A 21,605-nucleotide genomic window follows, 5' to 3' on the forward strand; every position below is an offset into this window, starting at 1 on the left:
GTTTTGCGACAGTAATGAATGCACTCGAAAAGAAATTCGGTAGTGGTCACCGAAAGCAGATTTTTCAGATGGAATTGCTGAATCGGTGGCAGGAACAAGGCGAAACGTTGCAGGATTTTGCGACAGAAATTGAACGCTTAGCCCATTTGGCAAATGAGGATGCTTCCAATGAGTTTATCGAAAGTATGCAGATTCAATCGTTCATGAATGGCATACGGGATGTTGACACGAAGCGGGAAACTTATGCCATGCCGAAACCAACGTGTGCGGAAACGGTTGCACATGCATTGACTCAGGAAATGGCAACTCTATTGAGTAGACCTTCGTATCGTGCGCATCGTGTGGACGTCGCAGAAAACGAGCTGCAAACGGTTTGCAATACTCTTAAATCGCATTTATCAACGCCGAGAACTCAAAGGAAATTTGAAGGTACTTGTTTTAAGTGTGGAAATAAAGGACACATTGCGCGAAATTGTTTTGTTGGAGGAGGACAGTCATCAAATCCTCAGCAAAATAGAGCAAGCAATGATAACACTGCGCAAATCTCGTTAAACTAAATCGAACCAGGTGGAGGGGGCCCAAGCTGGTTCGCTCACTGAATACCCCACAATCACAATTTCGCAAATCGGTAGGAAATCGAGTAATATAACGGTAAGATGATGTATAGACGGGGAGGAGCGGATGCTGACATTGGACACAGGTGCATCACATTCCATCATTAAGGCGGGGTTGGTTAAGAAGGAGGTTAAGCCACTTGTAGGTGCAAAGCTGCGCACCGCAACTGGTGAAGAAGCACTATTAATAGGTGAGTTAACTTGTTATGTAACTATTGGGAATGTGATAGTTACGCATGTTTTCATTGTGGCGGATATTGCTGATGAAGTTATAATTGGAGTAGATTTCTTAACTGACCATGGCATAAATGTCGATTTAAGAAGTATGACAATGACATATAACAACATGGAAGTGAGGCTAAATTCTGGTTACGATGAGTCGCACAGAGTTCGAGAAGCACTTTTGGTGGATAGTCAACAAATTCCACCAATGTCTGAAGCAGTTATTTGGGCAAAAATTAATGCAGATTGGAGGGAAAACCAGTTGTGGTTAATCGAAGCGGCAGAAAATTCGACACCGGACGTGTTGATTGCAAAAACTCTAGCAAAATCGAATCCAGATGGACGTATTCCAGTAAGAGTCCTTAATGAATTTGAATTCCCGATAAAACTTTTTAAAGGCGCTCTGTTGGCGGAATGCCATGAAGTAGAGGCTATAATTAATTGCGAGGCGGTTCCTGAAAATCAACGTGTTGATGTAAGCAAAATGCATAAGGAGCTAGACGATTGGACAAAAGCGTTGGAGCCGCTGGAAGCTGAAAAAGCAAAACAATTGCTACGCAAATATTGTGGTATATTTGATAAGAATGGATCCAAACCAGGCAGAACCAACATCGTAAAGCATCGGATTTATACAGGTGATGCAAGGCCAATTCGACAGCCTCCGCGAAGCTTACCATTGGCCAAACATGAAGTTGTTAGCCAAATAATTCATGATATGAGTGATAGCGGTGTGATTGAACCTTCAGTTAGTCCATGGTGCTCACCGGTAGTACTCGTCAAAAATAAGGACAAAAAGATGCGCTTCTGCGTTGATTATCGTAAACTTAACGATGTAACCAAGAAGGACAGTTATCCTTTGCCGAGAATCGATGATACTCTGGATTCACTAACTGGAACGGAATGATTTTCAAGCCTTGATTTAAAAAGTGGCAACTGGCAAGTGAAGGTTCACGAATCGGATAGGCAAAAAACAGAATTCAGCGTTGGGAAAGGTTTATGGCAATTTTCGGTAATGCCTTTTGGATTATGTAATGCTTGGTTTACCTCGATGATATAATCGTACTTGGGAAAAGCTTTGACGATCATTTGAAAGATTTGGAAGAAGTCTTCCAAATAATAGCTTGTGCTGGCTTAAAGTTAAATTCAGAGAAGTGTTCGTTATTCAAGAAAGAAGTTAAGTATTTGAGACATAAGGTAACGACAGAAGGGGTATCGGTGACAGGTAATAAGATCAACGGAAATAAGGTCAATTGACTTTATTTCGCACCTTACCTTTTTAAAAACGAAATTAAATCAATTGACATTATTTCTCTTTCAAACAATTTATAAAGGCTATTCAACTGGTTTATCTTATTTTATTATTGCACTTTGGTTTTGAAAATGTAGCTTTATTTTATTGCTTAATGTGAATGATTAAAAGGAATTACACCTTTTTCGGCACATTTATTTTTCTATTTGGCACATTTTGGCACTTTTTTATCCTCAATATGGCACCTGATAACTAAGCAGAGTTGGCAGCCCTGATTGGAAGATTTCTGCTGTGTTTTGAGGCAACAACTTGTCTGCAGTAAAAAAGCGTATAACTTGTGTTTCAAAAGTGTGTGAAAACCAAACAATTAACTTATATGATCTCGGTTCCGGTATTAAATAATCAATAATTGTTTATACCCGCATTTTGGCACATTGGCTCGTTGAATGTGCCATCTAATAAATAGCGTCGTCGTTCTCCTTAGCTGCTTTTAAATGACTGCTGGCGGAGACTTAAATACAGTGTAAGAAAATTCTTTTTCTATAACTGTTTCCTTATAGAAAGGTTGGGTTCTTTTCCACCTTAGACATTCCGAATTCGGTCAAAATATGCTAATTTAAAACACAGAATTCTTTCAGTGCTCCTCCGGGGTTTTTGAACATGTACTGTTTCTTCAATTTAATAGTGTTCGCTTTATTTTTGTAGAAACGAAAAGTGTTTTGCAAGTTATGGATCTTTCTTCAAACATTTCTTGTATTCCAGCTGTGCGCAGGCGTTTAGTTTTTCGCATCGTGTTTTTACATATTCGTTATTTAAATTCTTTTTTTAATAGAATCAATTGGTGGTAGTTCATGATTGTGTGTGGATTAATATCACAACACTGAGGATTTGGCAAAAGCCTTTTTCATCTATTAAAAAACAACACTTACGGGGCAATGTTTATTGTAAGAACAACATTTTTTTCTATGAATCGACATACCTTAAGCATTGTTGAAGCTATTTTCATTTGAATGAAGAAATAGCGTCAATGACTTTATTTCCAAGTTTTTGTTGACTTTATTTCGCTTTTGAAAAGGTATTTCCATTGACCTTATTACCTGTCACCGGGGTATCCACTGATAATGACAAAATAAACGTGGTGAAGGAATGGCCGTGGCCATCGAATTTGCATGAACTGCGAAGTTTTCTTGGATTATGCACGTATTATCGCCGGTTTGTTCCAAACTTTGCCAATCTAGCTAGTAGTCTTCACGATCTCACTCAAAAAAATCGACACTTCAAGTGGGGAGAAGAGCAGGAAGTAGCCTTTCAGGCTCTGAAGGAACGATTGTGGACTGCACCAATGTTGGCATACCCCATTCCAGGATCAACGTTTTTATTAGATGCTGATGCAAGTGGTTATGGTATTGGAGGGGTTCTTTCGCAAGTAATAAATGGACAAGAAAGAGTTGTTGCATATTACAGCAGAACAATAGGAAAATTCGAGAGAAATTACTGTGTGACACGAAGAGAATTACTTGCTTTAGTGGAATGCATTAAGCATTTCCACAAGTATCTTTATGGACAGCGTTTTCATGTACGGACCGATCATGCAGCACTGAAATGGCTACTCCAGTTTAAGAATCCTGAAGGACAATTGGCTAGATGGCTTGAGAGATTACAAAACTACGATTTTTCAATAGAACATCGTGCAGGTAGCTCACATGGTAATGCAGATGCAATGTCTCGTCGACCATGTAACATAGAATGTAAACATTGTTCGAAAGCTGAAGTTAAGGAAGAAGTTGTTGATGTACGATTAATGACCATTACACCATCTGAAAAATGGGATGCACAGAATTTACGTAAATCTCAACAAAAAGACACAGACTTGGCTTTGTTAATAAATTACATGGACATGAATAATCGGCCGACAAAAGAACAGATGTTATCAGAGAGTTGCATTGCCAAATCATATTGGGCCCAGTGGAACAGTTTAAGAATGATATCTGGCTGCCTTCATCGGAAAGCGAAGCCGGGAAATGCTCTCGAGCTTTGATTGTTGTTCCGAAAGTACGAATACCAGACGTTCTGAATGATTTGCATAATGGGCCAAGTGGAGGGCACATCCCAACTAACAATTTTCGTCTTATAAGACTCTACAAGCATCTTATGAGAGGATACGCAATTGGTATAGGAGAATAGTACCCTTATAATTTCACCCTGGTAGAGTACTACGAGTGCTTTATGAATACGTTGTCAGAATTAAATGGCACACTTATGAGAGTTATTTTTGTCTTATAAAAATACGATAGTTCTCTTTGTAAGAGATACGTAAGTTTCATAAAAAACTATTTGAATTTTTGTGAGTATATATGCACTCTCATAATGGTATCATAATAAATAGCATAACTTTGGTGGTTTTATTTTTAGAGTAAAGGTAATTTCATAAGAATTAATTCATAGCAAATCGATAAGTTACATTTTCGATGGCAGAATTTAAAGTAGACTAGAATTTCATATAAGTATTATAGATTTTAGAAGTCAATTTACAAAATTATAAGCTAAGATTCTATGGGGATTGAAATTTGATCGATAATAATGAACATTTTACTTCGAAAGAAAGTAAAGCGCCTCAAAAATAATCAAAATTTTTATTATTTTGTAAATTGTTATTTAATAAAAAAAAATTTAATGCTTTAGTCCTGCTCAATATTTTGATTCAACTTCATGTATCAGCACTTATTATCTAAAAAGCGTTATTTTTAATATTTTTTCATACTAAACTGCTTAAGTTAGCTACATTTTTGGAATTTTGTTTTACTATAAAACCTTCAGAATAAGGAAAATATGACCGCTGATGACAAATTTTTCTTATGAGGATCAAATTCTAGTTATGAGAAGGTTAAGTTTCGTTACAAGAGTTGTACACGTTTTTCTTACCGATATGAGAGTATTATTCTTTTTATGAGAACAAAAGTCTTTTTATGAAGCTTTAATTTTTTTCATGAGTGTTAAACTCTTTATAACTCCCCTTATGAGTACTAAGGATTTCATATGAGACATTTAACTCTTATTACGAAATTATAAATCTCACAATGAAAATGGAGCCTTTTTATGAGTGTTTCATACTCCATTTGACATTTGTCTTTCAGTAGTGTGCGCGTATATCGAAAGAGCTAGCATGCAAATAATATTGTTTGTATTAATTAAGAATTAATACTTTGTAGTAAGGTAATGATATATGTAGATGTTATTCCGAAGTTTTGCAGTGAATTAACTATATAGTTTTTTCAGAATGTCATTTAAAATTGTGCAAACTATTGAACATGGGGAAATATGCCTTACCACTGTGCCTTACAATTGGGAGAATGTGGGAATTCTATATTGGCCAAATACTAAAAAAGTCTCCTCAATTCAAAAATTACTTAGAGATGCGAATTCAAAGCCAGAGGCAAATTGGACTACCCAGCCTTGCACCAAAAAAAGGGAGAATTTTAGAAGCTTTGAAGCTGCTGAAGAGGAAATAAGGAGAATGGAAGATTACAGTGACACTGACGGATGGAACGAGGATACCTTAAAATCCCCACAACGCATAAAAAGAAATGTATGTTCCAAAGCCGCTAGTAATGGTGTTGACCATGATTTTAATGACATGCTTACCTATGCTCAGGTATATACTGATATTATTACGAAAAGAAAATATACATTAACAATTTTCCTCCTAGCAGGAAACGCTTGTAGAGCCACCATTACAACAACCACAACCCCATACTTTCACTGCTTTCACTTTACCATCATCACCGGGCTACCAATATCAGCAATCGCAGATATCATCATCGTACCAGCAACCAATACTACAAGTACGCTTTTTTGAAGGTATAATATATTGTTGTTAATAAATGATTTTGTTATATAGCAATTATAAATTCCGTTTCTTACAGCAGATACAATCCCCTGAGGAAGTCGAGGAAGTTGATATTGGCAGTTTACTAAAGAATATAAGTGAAAGTCTGATTCAAATCCAACAAAATCAGAATGTCATTATACGAGCGCTTGCGAAACAAAGTGCCTTCAAAGATATTATTATTAATCGCATTAACGATATAGAAAATCTATTTAATAACAATAAAAATTCTACCGTTGATACCGTTGAGGATAACACCAGTGCAAGTTCTGCTGGCCTATTAGATGCTCCAATTTCGAATCAGGATGAAATCGACGAATTGGAAGATAAGCTCAACGACAGCAAAAAAATGGAGGATTTAGTATGTGTAAATGTGCTTCGTACATACTACATAGTTTATCTCAAACTTTTTTATTTACAGGCTGCGAAAATGAAATCTATTTGTGGGGAAAAAGGAACAGCCGACGCAACTGACTGTTGCTATCGTTTAGTAGACCACTTCTTCACGAGAGAATTCCTGTTGAATGTTTCGTGGAGTGGAGGGAGCCGTACGGAAAATAAAAAAGTTGCTCTTAAAAATTATAGCAACATTCTTAGTGTTGGAGCAAGTTGTTCGCAAGGAGTTTTTCGCAACAGTCCTTAAGAATGCCAAGAAAAGGACTGAAAATAATATCGACCGTATTCCTCGAACTTCTGCAAAGAAAGTATATGTGCGTAAAGGAAACTAAACAAGGAAAAGTGAAAATGTTCCTAAGGGCATGATGTTCCACTAAAAGCTTACTAATTCTTACTCAGAAGCTTATTACACAAAAAGTATTAAAAGTTGCAAGAGAACAAATGTTTATTAATTGATGAAAAAGTTGATGTTTATTTACTTAAAGAAATTACTTTATTCTTTTTTATTTAATTTAATTATTTAAATGAACTGTTAAAGTAAGTACTTTGTTTATTTAGATTTAAATACAGAGTTTATATTATAATTAAAAAAAGACTGATGTGAATCCATATTGTAGTGCCTCAAATATTAAAAGTATAATTGACAAAAATTAATAAATATAAATAATAAATTCTTACTCAATAGCCGAGGAAGCTTATTACATGATAAAAACATAGTAAGGTAAAACCGTTCTCTCAATTCGTCGGCCATGATTCTTTTTGAAGTTTGCCAACATTTTAAAATCATATAAGATTGAGAGTAAAAAAAAAAGGAATTGTTCAAAGTTGTTGTTTGAGATTGAAAGTGAGAATGGGAGTGTGAGTTTGTGTGTAAATTTTTAAAATTAAATTGCTTGCAAACGTCAAGAATTTCAAAACTTCCTCTCAGCGGTTCTACCTTCCTATATTTTTATCATGGCTTATTACACAAAAAGTATTAAAAGTTGCAAGAAAACAAATGTTTATTAATTGATGAAAAAGTTGATGTTTATTTACTTAAAGAAATTACTTTATTTCTTATTTATTTAATTTAATTATTGAAATGAACTGTTAAAGTGAGTATTTTGTTTACTTAGTTTTAAATACAGAGTTTATATTATAATTAAAAAAAGACTTTTTATTTAGCAGTGTGAAGTAACGGAATGAAAACTATTGAATTGTCGTCATATTTCACAGATACCAGTTTACATTTAATATCTTTTAAGCTATATATCCGTGCTGATTTTTCTTTGCAATCTGAGGAATATATATTGAGGAATGAAGAACGTATCGGCGTCTCAAAAAACTTTCCTGATGTTGTAGACAGGCGCCAAAATAGATATCTCTTTATTAGCTAATGTAGCATTCTTAATGCACACGATCTTATTTCCAGTTGTAAGAAACCATTTGTCCCGATTTTGGGGGCTTAGTAAAAAACCATTCGGATGCTGAACCGTATTATTTTTTAAAATCGGTAATTCGTTATTAACCTATCCACTAGCCTTTATTTGCAAATGACTAAAGTCAGTTAGTCGTCTGGCTACCTGCGCCAAAGCCTTGTTTCCATTCCGTAACATATTCTTTATCTGGTACAATTTGCTTTCAAACGGGTAAGCACTAAATGTTGATAAAATACCAAGTCTTTTTACATCATCAATAATATGCGACAGGTTATGCACATTACTAGTTATATGCTCTTCACCATAAATATCTCTGTAGTATTCAAGTGTAGGAACAAGTGTAGGAACAAAGTATGAGCTAAATCAAGATATGTATCCAGTTGAGGAGCACATTGTGACAGCACAAAAAAATACAAGGAAATGCTGGTACACATCGTGTGGTAAACGATCCTTCAGTATTACAACTCCTATATAATATAAGAATGTACGATACTCCAAAGCTTTCCAATGTGCCAGGCAATCTAATCCCCTTACAGCTCGATGAAGTTCTGAGGCCATTTTGATATTTGTAACCATTGTGAAATGCCGTAGCTTTCTCTTGCACTCCATTTTGCCCGAAAGTTGTTAAACTGGCCATCTCTCCATCCAATCAAGAACTTTCTCATTGTTTAGGCCTTCAGCCTAAATATTTCAAAAAGCTCCACCCTAATGCCATTTTCTCTAACTCACTCAAATACGTATTTGTGTACGCATGCGTGTGTATATAACTATACATGCGCACGTATGTATACACATACGTATTAACGCGAAGACTTGGGCCGTTAGCAAGTCCTTCTCGCCGGACAACGAACTTTCGTTAACTTTCCCCTTCTATATCGGTGTTTGTCCGGCGGTCCGCAACTAACGCGATTTAATTTAATCCTTCACTTCTCTTTTGAATCATCAAGGAAGAACACCGGAGCTACCAGCCTCATCGATATTTCCCGCATTAAGGTAATAAACTCAATTGTATACAAAGAAATCTTGACAAATATATATGACTATTGATTTGAATTAATACTAAATCACTGTCTGTATCATTTTATTTCTTTTTGCAAATAATACGAAACCCCTGTGCGTCTGAGCGCTAAAGTCGAGGAAGCACATGCGTTTTGACATGGTCCCATCGAAGCCGAGCAATAAATGACCAACGACCTGCATATATATATATTACAGTCCACAACCACAGCGTACACAGGGAATCATTGTCCAGCACCCACTTTTTGCCACAACGTTTTTTGCGCCAACGATCGGTCAAGCCACAGAGATCTAGTGACAACACAACCACACTCAGCTTTCTTGCCACGACACCAGCTTAATTTGCCAGGACACCAGCGAGCGTACAACACTACAACCACCAATCACTTCTAATTCAAGGTACGTGGTTATAATTTCAATTGCACTTGATAGAAAATTGCCAAAAAAAAAACGTTTTTAAATTCAATGCGCGTGTGCAAACTAGAATCTCGCGAGTGTTTAAACTGAAAATATACAATTGGAGCATTTAATTTTAAAGCCACACTATTAATAATTGAGGTTAGTCTGTCCGTCCGCAAGTGACAACAGCGACCACAATTAGGTGTTCTTTGCAACATAAACATACACACAGTGTCACACAGTACTCGTTGGTTTGCTGCACATTTTTTAAAGTCTCGGTTCAAAATTACGTCCGCGCACGGCAACCAAAAATAAGTGCACCTTGCAACCACTCGTATATACACACTCACGTCAGTGATCCGCATCACTTAATATTGTTAATGAAGTATTTCGATTTTGTTTAAATTGACAGTCCATAATCATAACCTTCATTTTTCTGATCGTTTTTTCACTGCGCCTCTTAGTTGGCTTACATTCTTTTGTATATTTGCGAACACTGTCACTGTTTCGAGGATACATAACCTCTAAATTTTGTTATTTGCATTGGACCAATTGTAGATTTTCACTAAATCACTACGCATAAGCGATTCAACTCCGTATAATATTGCACATTTTTTACCATATATATTTGCTACGTACGTTGCACTCATCGAAGTGGTCACTCTGTTTATTAAAATTTGCTGCGTACGTTGCACACATCACGATTTTACCACGTATATTATTTACACCTTATTGCGTACCTTGCATAGCTTATCAAAGCGCGTAGATATTAGTCAGCACAGTTGGGTGGCGAGTCGTTAGTAAACAATAATTCTAGAAGAAAAAGGTTTACATTTTAATAAAGTGTCGAATATATTTCGCAATACAAACTATTTTGCATCTTTTTAATTCGTTGGATTTCTGGTATACATTTAAGTGGGTAAAAAATTGGCAACTTCTCTTGCGCATACAACCTCTAATCTTCGATAAGATTAAGTGTGTAAAATCCTATAGATTCTATCTGGGCATTTCAGTTAATACTTCGGTCAGGGTAAACACGTTAAACAATGGATTCGTATATTCTTTTGGCAGAAGCTGTAACAGAGTTCGAATCTGATTACAACAACATACCCGCCGCAGAACAAAACAAACATGGTCTTGCTATTCAACAAGACGAGTTAAAAGCTTTGTGGGGAAAAACCAAGTCAGCTTACGATAAGCTTATCAATGAGGGATTATCTAAGGATGATGCTAAGGCCATAAAAAAGAAGAATAAGATTTCCTTTCAAAGCTATGTTAAGTGCATGTCTGCTATTGGTACTCAGGTTGAAATACTAACCAAAGCGACCAAAGATGTAGAGGATCGGTCCGTCCGAGAACACAATATCCACCTGCCACCGTGCGATACAGATGTGTTCAAGGGCGACTATCTCTCATGGCCAACGTTCCGAGATATGTTCACGGCCATCTACATCCTGAACAAGCGCCTCACCCCAGTTGAGAAACTAGTTCACCTCAACAATAAAACACAAGGGGAGGCAAAATAACATAGTGCGAAAGTGCCCACTTACCCATGAAGGCTTTTCGACAGCCTGGAAAAACCTGTGTGAGCGATACGAAAACAAACGTATCTTAGTTAACACACAATTAAAAGTTTTATTTAGCTTAAATACAGTAGAATCTGAGTGTGGTAGCTCAATTAAAAACCTACAGCGCGAGATTAATAATTGTTTATCGTCCCTAAAAAGTCATCAAATTGTGTTCAACGAAGCTTCCAGAAAGTACACTGGCTCTATGGGAACAGACCATAGACCAGAAAACTGACATTCCAAAGTGGGAGGATATGGACAGGTTCCTATCCAACAGATTCCAAACTTTGGAAACTCTAGCGGGACTAACGGGTACCACAGCGGCGAAAGCTCCAAAGCACCAGCCCGCACGGCACCACCAGGAAGCTAACACAAAAAGGCTAGGAGCCTTTCAGGCAAGCGTGACCAAGTTCACCTGCCAAATGTGCCAAACTAATGAGCACAAGTTACGTAACTGTCCACAATTCCTCAACAAAACACCTGCTGATAGAATCGATTTTTTGAAAAGCAAAAAATGGTGCCTGAACTGTCTTAGTACTGGACATACCGTGTCAAGATGCACAAACCCATTTAATTGTATCAAGTGTCACTCGCGACACAACACGCTCCTTCATATTGAGACAGCTCAAACAAAGGCAACGACACTTGGGACCTCTTCAGATTCTGCGACTAATTCTGCATCAACATCCAATCAGGCCCAAGCCAAACGCAATTCAACAAAATCAAACAAGCATACAAGCAAAAACGTGAAGTCTTGCTATGCGAATACAAACACAGGTGTGTTATTAGGGACAGCACGCGTCAACATATATCTCAATGGTACGAACTATTCCGCTAGAGCACTTATTGATTCTGGTTCAGAGTGTTCTTTCATTACTGAAAGACTAAAACGCAGAATTCACTTGCCGTCAATGCGTATGCATGCCCAAGTTTCGGGCATCACTAATACAACTACGGCGCAGGTTAAAGAAGCGTGCAACATCGAATTGCGGTCTCCTGTTGACCCGTTGTTCCGCTTAAATACCTCTGTGCTCGTGCTAGCACAACTGACTGGAAATCTTCCTACTTGCCACATGAGTGCAGTGACTAAGCAAGCATTTCCAGATCTAATTCTAGCGGATAAACGATTTTTAGTCAATGAACCCGTAGACCTTGTTCTGGGTGGCGACATATATCCACAAATTATTCTGAGCGGGCTTAAGAAAAACATATTAAACACACTTCTGGCCCAAGAAACAGTATTTGGCTGGATAATAACAGGGCGAACTGATACCTCGAATCCAGGAACGAATATCGTCTCATACTACAGCGAAGTTAGTCTGGACAAGCAACTGAGTGCCTTTTGGGAGCTTGAGGAGATTCCAAAGAACAAGAGCCTTAATGAAGACGACAAGTACTGCGAGGAGCTGTATCAGAAAACAACCATACGAAATAATGAAGGAAAATACATCGTGTCACTACCATTTAGGAAAGATTTTCCAGGAAATATTTCCCTAGGCCCATCCCTTAAAAGAGCATGTTCTCAATTTTACCGGAATGAGACACGGCTGGCCAAGGATCCCGTCCTGCAAAAGGAATACAATAGGGTTCTAGCGGAATATGAAACGCTTGGGCATATGTCGAAAATAACAAATCCCATACCCGCAGACTCGTCTGATAATTATTTTCTGCCGCACCACGCTGTTATAAAGGCAGAAAGTACTTCAACGAAAGTACGCGTGGTGTTCAATGCCTCAAGCCCAACGGCGAATGGCAACAGCCTAAATGTCGTACTTTTCCCAGGACCAGTACTTCAGGCAGATCTTCCGATATTAATACTCCGTTGGAGACTATACAAATATGTGTTCAACAGTGACATCGAGAAGATGTATAGGCAAATTATGGTACATAACAACCATACTAAGTATCAGAGGATTATTTTTCGCACTAACCCGAATGACCCGATCAGTCTGTACGAATTAAAGACTGTCACGTTCGGCATCAATTGTGCTCCTTATCTGGCTATAAGGACACTTTTACAATTAGCTGACGATGTGCAAAGCTCCCATCCAATAGCATCTAACATACTACGAAAATGCATGTATGTCGACGATGTATTGTCTGGTGGACACACTATCGATTCAGCAATAAAAGCCAGAGATGAGATATCGGAAGTGTTGCAATCAGCCGGTTTTCCACTTCGAAAGTGGACAGCCAATAGCGAGCAAATACTTAATGGCATACCAAAAACAGATCTACTTAGCGAAGATTTTTTGGCATTTGAAGATACCAGCGCAGTCAAGGCTCTTGGAATAAGATGGAATGCCCATACGGATCTTTTCTATTTTATAGCAAGGCCATTGGAGAAAAGCGATGCTGTTACGAAAAGAGCGATACTATCTGCCATTGCTAAACTCTTCGATCCGCTCGGGTGGCTTGCGCCTATCATAATCGTAGCCAAAATCCTTATGCAAAATATTTGGCTGGAAGGCACAGATTGGGATGAGACTGTGTCTTCGACCACTCTAGACCGATGGCAGAATTTTACCCAACATTATAACGAAATTGATAAGGTTCGTATACCGCGATGGGTATACTTTTCTCCAACGGATGAAATACAAATACACGGATTCTGTGACGCGTCGGAGAAAGCATATGCCGCCTCTGTGTATATGCGTGTCAAAAGAGATAGCAAAGTTTTTATTAACCTGCTTTTGGCAAAAACCAGAGTTGCTCCTGTTAAAACCATATCGCTACCCCGACTGGAACTTTGCGGAGCGGTACTATTGGCGGAAATAGTTGATTCAATAATCAACAATCTCAACTTAGGGCATATCAACATACATCTGTGGACCGATTCCACAATTGTTCTCGCTTGGATTCGCAAGCCTCCGTGTTCATGGTCAACTTTCGTTGCCCATAGAATCACAAAAATTGTAGAGAAAGTCGGAAACAAGAATTGGCTGCATGTGGATTCGGCATCAAATCCAGCAGACTTAGCGAGCAGAGGACTTCCAGCATATGAATTGGTCAACAATTCGTTGTGGTGGCAGGGACCTTCTTGGTTACAAGAAGATAACCCAAAATGGCCCACCCAGGAAACAGACTACAGCATAGTAGTTGAGGAAAAAAGAACGCACATTTATACAACCAAAGTAAATTATACCGATATTCTTGACCGTTTTTCAGATTTTCCGAGAGCTTTGAGAGTATTATCATATGTTATGAGATTCTCTCAAAGAACGCATCGAAATACGAAAGCTTCATTTCAAGAAAAGTCACGCTTAATTTCATCCCATGAAATTAAAGCAACGACACAACGCTTGATAAAAATATATCAACAGAACTATTACAGTGAAGAATACAGGAAACTTAAAGCAGGAAGCTCCATCGACTCCAAGAGTGAACTCCTACCGCTTAATCCGTTCATAGATAAAGATGGCATTATTAGGGCTGGTGGGCGTCTTGGAGCGTCTCAAGACTTAGCGTATAACGAGCGGCATCCAATAATTATTCCTTATAACTGCAGGTTGTCCCGTCTAATAGTGTGCTTTATTCACCAAGTCTCTTTGCATGGGGAAAATCAACTCATGCTTCGCCTTATCCGAACTCAGTATTGGATCCCCAGAGTTAAAAATCTGATCAAATCCACAATCCATAATTGCAAAGTCTGTACGATATACAAAAAACGTACGCAAACCCAGCTTATGGGAATTCTCCCTCAGGAGAGAACCACATTTTCGCGCGCGTTTACGAATACAGGTGTAGATTTTTCAGGACCCTTTGACATCAAAAGTTATAGCGGCCGAGGTTGTCGAATGTCCAAAGGATACGTTTGCCTTTTTGTCTGTTTTACGACAAAAGCGATCCATTTGGAAGCAACTAGTGACCTCAGCACTCCATCATTTTTTAGCTGCATTCGCCAGGTTTGTAGCCAGAAGAGGATGCCCGAAGAACATATATTCCGACAATGGTACAAACTTCGTCGGAGCTTCACGATCTTTACGATCTGAATTTAAGGCATTTTTAGCAGATTCGCGTGAAAAAGCAGTTTCGAAATACAATTATCAAATGCTCACATGGCATTTCATACCCGCCGCTGCTCCTCATATGGGCGGCTTATGGGAGGCGGGGGTAAAAAGCTTTAAAAGCCACTTTAAAAAGATTGCATCCGTTCATAAATATACATTCGAAGAGTTCAGTACTCTTTTATGTCGGATTGAGGCGTGCCTCAACTCACGACCATTGAGCCCCGCTTCGAATGAACCTACCGACCTGGAGCCTCTCACTCCAGGTCACTTTCTTACCGGTGGACACCTGCTAGCCCCACCTGAAATCGACGTTCACGAGAATCCTGCCTCGATAGTAAATCGGTGGCAGAAGCTAAAGGCCCTTCACCAAACTTTTTGTAAACGATGGAAAACCGAATATTTATCCGAACTGCAAAAGCGGATTAAGTGGAAATATCCACAGCAAAATATAAAATTAGGAGATCTCGTTGTCATCAAAGAAGACAACCTCCCGTCAAATGAGTGGAGATTAGGTCGAATTATCAGCCTACATCCTGGTCCCGACGATCGAGTACGCGTAGTTGACATCATCACGGAAAAAGGGCAGATTACGAGACCGCTGGCCAAACTGGTCCTACTTCCATCCCAAAATCAAGAAACCGAGGAACCAGCAACCACTTCGTAAATAAACCCTCTCCGTTGATCCCCAATCCCGCGTGAATTCCACTTCCTCATCGCACAAAAATTCCACTTCTATGCATTCGGAAGGATTCCACGCCTATAATCAAGTTTAACCCATAATAATGTTTTAGTTAGATTTTGGTGATGGTTCTTAGCCCGGCCTCTCCGGGTAGATCTGGGTATAAAGAACCGACCATCGTTAGATCTTGTAAGCACCAAAGAACGTCGGTAGAATGGCGACCCTTTTCATCATAGAATCGGGTAAAAATAAGACAGACCAAGCTTGATGAACAATTGCTTCAGAAATACGAAATTGGTAACGAGGTGTGAATTATCAATTAAAATCCTCCAAAAAATATAATAATAATCGAAATAAGTTGAAAGTCGTTACAATTGTTCATTATGCTTGCTCGTTTTTCAACACAACTAGGTCTGATGGGAAGCGAATCCATTTTACTTGACAGGTTTCGATAATCGTCAGTCAACCCATTAGACCAAATGAGTTCGCCTCAATTGTCAAAACCTACCAGCAAAGACTATAGTTCAGAAAAAAAAAAAAAAAATATCTATACATACATATGCATATATTTTAAAATATGTGTATTCAGTGGCATCCCAGCAAACGTTTGGAGTCATAAATGAGTCTTGAAGGAGTCCCATTTCGGAGCCTTTACGCTCATAATGCTCATTTAAGAGTCCGAAATGAGGGTGTTTCCCTTCCTGCGAAGGTCGACTTATATGAGCTTAAATTCATACATCAGATGAGCCTCAATATGAGTCATATTGGACTCTTATCGGCCTCATATACGGTTCATTTTGGACTCTTTTTGAGGCTCTTAAATGACTCTTATTGGCCTCTTAAATGCCTACTTTCGGAGTCTTATTTTATGCTGTTCTGTGAGTCTTATTGGCTTACTTACTTTAGAGCCATGTTTACAAGGGCATTCATTTCAAATACTGTTGCATATATACATACCTCTGTGCATACATATATATGTATATTGCAACATTCATGAATAGCAGCTGCTGCAGCTAAATTAATGTAAATTTTTTGCTTCCTAAATATTTATCCATTAAATTTAATAGGTATAGATTATAATAAAAATTATTTTTTAAGTATTCCAAAAATATATATGTGAGTTTGATTTGCAAAATGCTCAAGTATGTGCAAAAGTGCTACAGCAACAAAAACTAAAGCAAATTCGAGTATAAATTATAGCATTTTTTCTAGTTTTTAGGTGCGACTGTTATGGCATAAAAACCCAATTAACAATGAATTTAATTAATACAGGCTTTTACATGAAAATAAATAAAATTGTATCATATCTTTTACATTAAAATCTAAAAATCAAGTCAACAACTAACATCACAACGTTCTTCAAATGCATTAAAATCACAATTGCTTAAATATAAAGATATGTACCAACCACTAGAAGTTTATGTAACTCATAGTAAACAATGTCCGCTAAAACTCAATCATAGCATCAGTAAAATAAATGAGTGAAATGAAGTTTAATATAGGCAATATAGTCTTTTAGCACGCACCTGCAAATGAGCGCCAATGAATACATCTTCTACGAATTCTGTAACCTCTGCCGCATTACACCACATAGACAAACGTCCAAAAGAATATGTTGAAAGCAAGAAAAGCCAGCGGAAATAAGCAACGTACCTTCTTATCGATCCACATGGATATTTCTTGAGGAGTTAGTGTAGTCCAACCGTTATTTTGGCCTGCTTCTCCAGTTTCCATATTGATTAGATCACGCTTGCTATAAGGCATTGAATCGCAAGTATTTGTTGTAGTGCCGCTGAAACTCGTAATTTTCGATATGTTATCCAATGCTTCATTCCCATGTATGGTATGTATTGGTATATTATGTAGGGATAGATAATTATTAAATGCGGTTGGATCATTGGATGCTTGATTAGCATCAGGCGCAACACAGAATGAACGTGAACGACCTGTGGGACGACGTGAAGCGCGCGGCGATAATGTTGACTTAAGTATATGCTTGCTACTCATTTTCTTCACATCCACATTGCGTTTACGTCGCCAAATAGTGTTTACAAATGCAAATTCTATAAGACTGCCGAAAATGAAAAGTGTACAACCAAGAAACCACACTTCAGAGATTTTTAGAGCACATTTTCCGGCACCCAATGGCTTTGCGCGCTACAATCGCGCAAGTTCTGTGACATATGCTCCACGCGTACGAACCATGAGGGTACAGATTTGTATATCTAAGGTGTATCGGAGCGCCAGCAGTATGGATAACTATGTTTGACTTGACCAGCAGATACTAGCACACCCATTTCCTTGAGCTTCGCTATTATCGCCTTATCGGCATCTTTGACATAGAGACCAGCAAAGTCAGTTACCTCCGCCGTGAAACGTCCCACCTCATCTAATGGACAAATTGGCTTGCTGGATTTTTGTATGATGCCCGCATTAAGACAAATGCGATAATCATCCTCACCAAAGTAGGGCGCGTTGTGGACAATGCCGGTACCGGTCTCTGACGTGACATAATCATCGACAAGTACGCGAAAAGCTTTCGCTGCGGTTCCTTTTTCGAGGAAGTAAGGAAAGGGTGGTTTATATGGTGCATTGGCTAATTTGGTACCAGGAAATTTCTCTAAAATACTGAAATCATCTTCGTTTTTATAGACGGTATTTAAGCGTGATTCAGCCAGGATATAAATGCGTTGTGTTTTCTTATCCAGGGCCTTCACATAGATCAAATTCGGATTAACCGCACAAACATAATTCGATGGCAGTGTCCAGGGTGTTGTTGTCCATATGAGGAAATGTGTATTCTCCATATTCACCGCCTCGAACATATGCCTAAGCCCATGTAAAAATCTCTGAAAATCGAAAAAGATTAATAAGAACAAAAGCATGCAATTTCGCATGCATACTCACCCAACCGTTTCAGCAAACTTACGTAATGGCCGCGTGGTAGTAAATTTTAGCAGAGAACTTAGATAGATAGAGAAGGTGCAAATTTTTGGAACGTAAAATTGTTTGGCTGAAAAATAAATCCATGGAATATCACCACAGCGCGATTAACATTTCAACAAGAGTTAACAGAGAAAAATGTAAATTTGTGTTGTGATAATAGGGGTATTCTCGAAGTATTGCACGATGCACGTATTGCACGAAATGCAAAAATACTATCCCAAATTTCGAAGAGTACGAGAGCACCCCATTGCAAAGTGGTAGAATGCATGGGTAGCAAGCAGCGAAATTATGTATCAAATACAATAACAAGAGACAGCAGAAAAAAATGAAGTGAGCGAGATGAGAGGAATGAGAGAAATATGTAGCAATTCCAACAACAAAACAACTAGCACAGGGTCGCATATATCTTGCTATGCTATTTTGCAAAATATATACATGGGTTTCGACGTTGCATATTTTGCAGCGATAGGAAATGTCGTTTCCCATGTATTTTTTGTTGTGTGTTTGCAAGTTATGCAATCCATGCAATCCGTGCAATCCGTGCTACGTGCAATGGCTTTGCAAGATTTGGAGAATACCCCTAATGTTATATTTGTTGCAAGCGTCTGGCTATGTGTTGCTAGGTTGCATATGAATGCAGAAACGTATTCATGTAGGTAGACGCACTAGTATCCGGACAGTGTTAGTGTCCGGACACTCTGTCCTTTTTTTTTAATTAATAGATACATCACTCATAAATAGTCTCAAATAATTACAAAAATTCTATCCTATATGTGTCTTACATCTCCATGCAAAGTTCCAAATAAATAAAACGCATATTTTAAGAGTTACGCGTCAGTTCAGTGTCTGAGGTCAGAGAGTGCGGTTGTGTTGTCGTTTTGTGTAAAAAAAAAATAGTGGGACCATTTTAAAGAAGTAAGTATTTGAACAAGTATTTATAAACTTACTATAATGGAAAGTAATTACATTTATTTGAAATATAGTAAAATTAAGTTATATAAGAAAAAAATTAAATTAATTCAATTCTTTGCCTAAATTTTTAGTGTCCGGACACTGAAACCAAAATTGAAGATAATTTTCAGTTTCCAGACAGGCTGTCCGGCTACTGAAAATATGAGAGAAATTACGAATTCTCTTTGTAATGTTCTTAAATGATAGTTTGGCATATCTTCTAAGATATACAGAAAGAGAAATGCGTTTTTCTCACAAGTTTTCAGTATTCGGTCAGGGTTAACTAAGTACGAATATGACTGTCCGGATACTAAAAAGATAAGGTTCAATGTCCGGACAACTGTATTTTGTATGAAATTTGTGATTTTTATCCATATTACGTTCTTTCTTTGTTATTATTTTTAAGGAATGAATTCAGACAAAATAGCTCAGGCCTTAGAGGATATAAGGTCAAACCATATCAGCATCAGGCAAGCGGCAAATAAATATGGTTTATGCCGGTCAACTTTGCATGACCGATTGAAAGGCAAAAGATTAATCGGTGAAAATGCGACAAGGATGGGACCAGCTCCTTATTTAACAACTGAAGAGGAACAACAGATTGCTCAATGGTGTATCGATTTATGTAAATGTGGTTTTCCGCTAAAAAATGATGATTTATTGAATACTGTTCAAAAAATTATAAATGACACGAACAGAAATACGCCATTTAAAAATAATCGGCCAGGGAGAACATGGATGCAAGCTTTCATTAAGCGGAATCCATCTTTAGCAATGAGGGAAGCGGAAACAATAAGTAAGGGTAGGGCAGTAGTGATGCAGGAGACAATTTTGAAATGGTTTAAAGAACTTGAAGAATACTTAAAAACTATTGGACAGGAAAACATAATGAATGATGCTTCAAGGATCTTAAATAGTGACGAAACTAGCTTTTGCCTCTGCCCAAAAACTGGGAAAGTTATAGCTCCAAAGGGCTATAAAAATATTTACCAAATTGCAGCCGGAAATGAAAAGGAGACTTTAACGGTGCTTATAGTTTTTTCAGCCGATGGAAAACTGTTCGAACCGATGGTTGTTTTTCCATACCTGCGTCCACCAAAAGAAATCGTCGACAGTATGCCAAAATCCTGGTTTTTGGGACGGAGTGAGAGTGGTTGGATGAAAAGCGAAACATTTTTTGAGTACGTCGCCAATTGTGTGCACAATCGATTGCTTGCTGATGGAGTTGAACGGCCAGTTATTTTATTTGTCGATGGCCACAAATCACACTTAACCCTGGAACTAAGCGAGTTTTGTAACCGAAACCAAATAATTTTATATGCGTTGCCCCCGAACACCACGCACATCATGCAGCCGGCGGACGTCAGTGTGTTTAAGCCTTTAAAATCGGATTGGAAAACAACGGTACGTGAATGGCAGTCAACTAATTTGGGACAGCCACTTACTAAAAAAAAACTTCTGTCCCCTTTTAAATGATGCGATTGTTAAGAACAAGGATATGGTGGCAACTATACAAAATGGATTCCGAAAATGTGGTTTGTATCCATTGAACCCTGCAGCAGTCGACTATTCCAAATGCGTCAAGAACAACGCTGAGAACTTGCTCATTGCTCAAGCTCCTCTCTCATCCGAACCAGAACAAACCGCTGAACCTTCAAAATTTGAGATAGCTGCTGAAGTGATTAAATCATTGTCAGGGCAACTGCAAGATTGTGGTATTGATCCTGAAATCGTTTTAAAGGTTATTCAAACTGAAGCGTCAAAAACACCAATACTGGACATAACAGTGGACCCTGCTCTTGAAGGGATCACAGGGGGATTACGCGACTTAAGCACTGGAGTTTACGTTCTAAACAGGGATGGTACCTTATACAAAGAAACCGAAGAAGCATCTGGAACTAATGAGACCAACAGAATTGAATCCGCGATGGAGCTGAATTCATCGACAAACGTCGGGCAAGATCAAATTTCATTAGAACTACCAGAAATCGCTGCCATTGATAAGGAAAATCAGATGACCTTCAAAATCCTTCCCCAGCACCATCGGAAGCCAGCCAATCTCGATCCCAAAAAGAAAAAGAAAAACAAGACAAACTTGATGCCATAGCAAAAAGGAAAAGAGATAGATTATCAAAACAAGAAACCCGAAAACGTACACCACAACAAAAGAAAAACTTTAAAAAGAAGGAAAAGTGCCAAAATTGTTTTGATGAACTCCAGAGTGACGTAGAAGACGACAATTTAAAAAAC

The 21,605-nt window shown here is 38.1% G+C and overlaps 4 protein-coding genes across 4 annotated transcripts; 3 read left to right on the forward strand and 1 right to left on the reverse strand.

Annotated features, from left to right (window-relative positions):
• The first annotated feature begins 5,599 nt into the window (after positions 1-5,599).
• LOC118751858 lies at positions 5,600-6,821 on the forward strand. The gene is made up of 3 exons (XM_036486684.1): positions 5,600-5,737; positions 5,809-5,943; positions 6,009-6,821. The coding sequence occupies exons 1-3, from the start codon at positions 5,600-5,602 to the stop codon at positions 6,612-6,614; spliced, it is 879 nt and encodes a 292-aa protein (XP_036342577.1). The 3' UTR covers positions 6,615-6,821.
• Positions 6,822-11,191: 4,370 nt separating this feature from the next.
• LOC118751859 lies at positions 11,192-14,382 on the forward strand. The gene is made up of 2 exons (XM_036486685.1): positions 11,192-13,339; positions 14,278-14,382. Exons 1-2 carry the CDS (start codon positions 11,192-11,194, stop codon positions 14,380-14,382), a joined length of 2,253 nt encoding a protein of 750 aa, XP_036342578.1.
• Positions 14,383-16,723: 2,341 nt separating this feature from the next.
• Positions 16,724-17,509, reverse strand: LOC118751856 (pH-sensitive chloride channel 2-like). The gene is made up of 2 exons (XM_036486682.1): positions 17,112-17,509; positions 16,724-17,031 (listed from the first exon to the last, which is right to left on the reverse strand). The coding sequence occupies exons 1-2, from the start codon at positions 17,463-17,465 to the stop codon at positions 17,014-17,016; spliced, it is 372 nt and encodes a 123-aa protein (XP_036342575.1). The 5' UTR covers positions 17,466-17,509; the 3' UTR covers positions 16,724-17,013.
• A 2,249-nt stretch (positions 17,510-19,758) lies between these two features.
• On the forward strand, positions 19,759-20,879 carry LOC118751857. Its single transcript, XM_036486683.1, has one exon. The coding sequence runs from the start codon at positions 19,764-19,766 to the stop codon at positions 20,829-20,831; it is 1,068 nt and encodes a 355-aa protein (XP_036342576.1). The 5' UTR covers positions 19,759-19,763; the 3' UTR covers positions 20,832-20,879.
• The last annotated feature ends 726 nt before the right edge of the window (positions 20,880-21,605 follow it).

The sequence above is a fragment of the Rhagoletis pomonella genome, unplaced genomic scaffold (assembly GCF_013731165.1).
Source record: "Rhagoletis pomonella isolate Grant_MI unplaced genomic scaffold, Rhpom_1.0 Rhpom_scaffold_01046, whole genome shotgun sequence".
Classification (NCBI taxonomy): Eukaryota; Metazoa; Arthropoda; class Insecta; order Diptera; family Tephritidae; genus Rhagoletis; species Rhagoletis pomonella.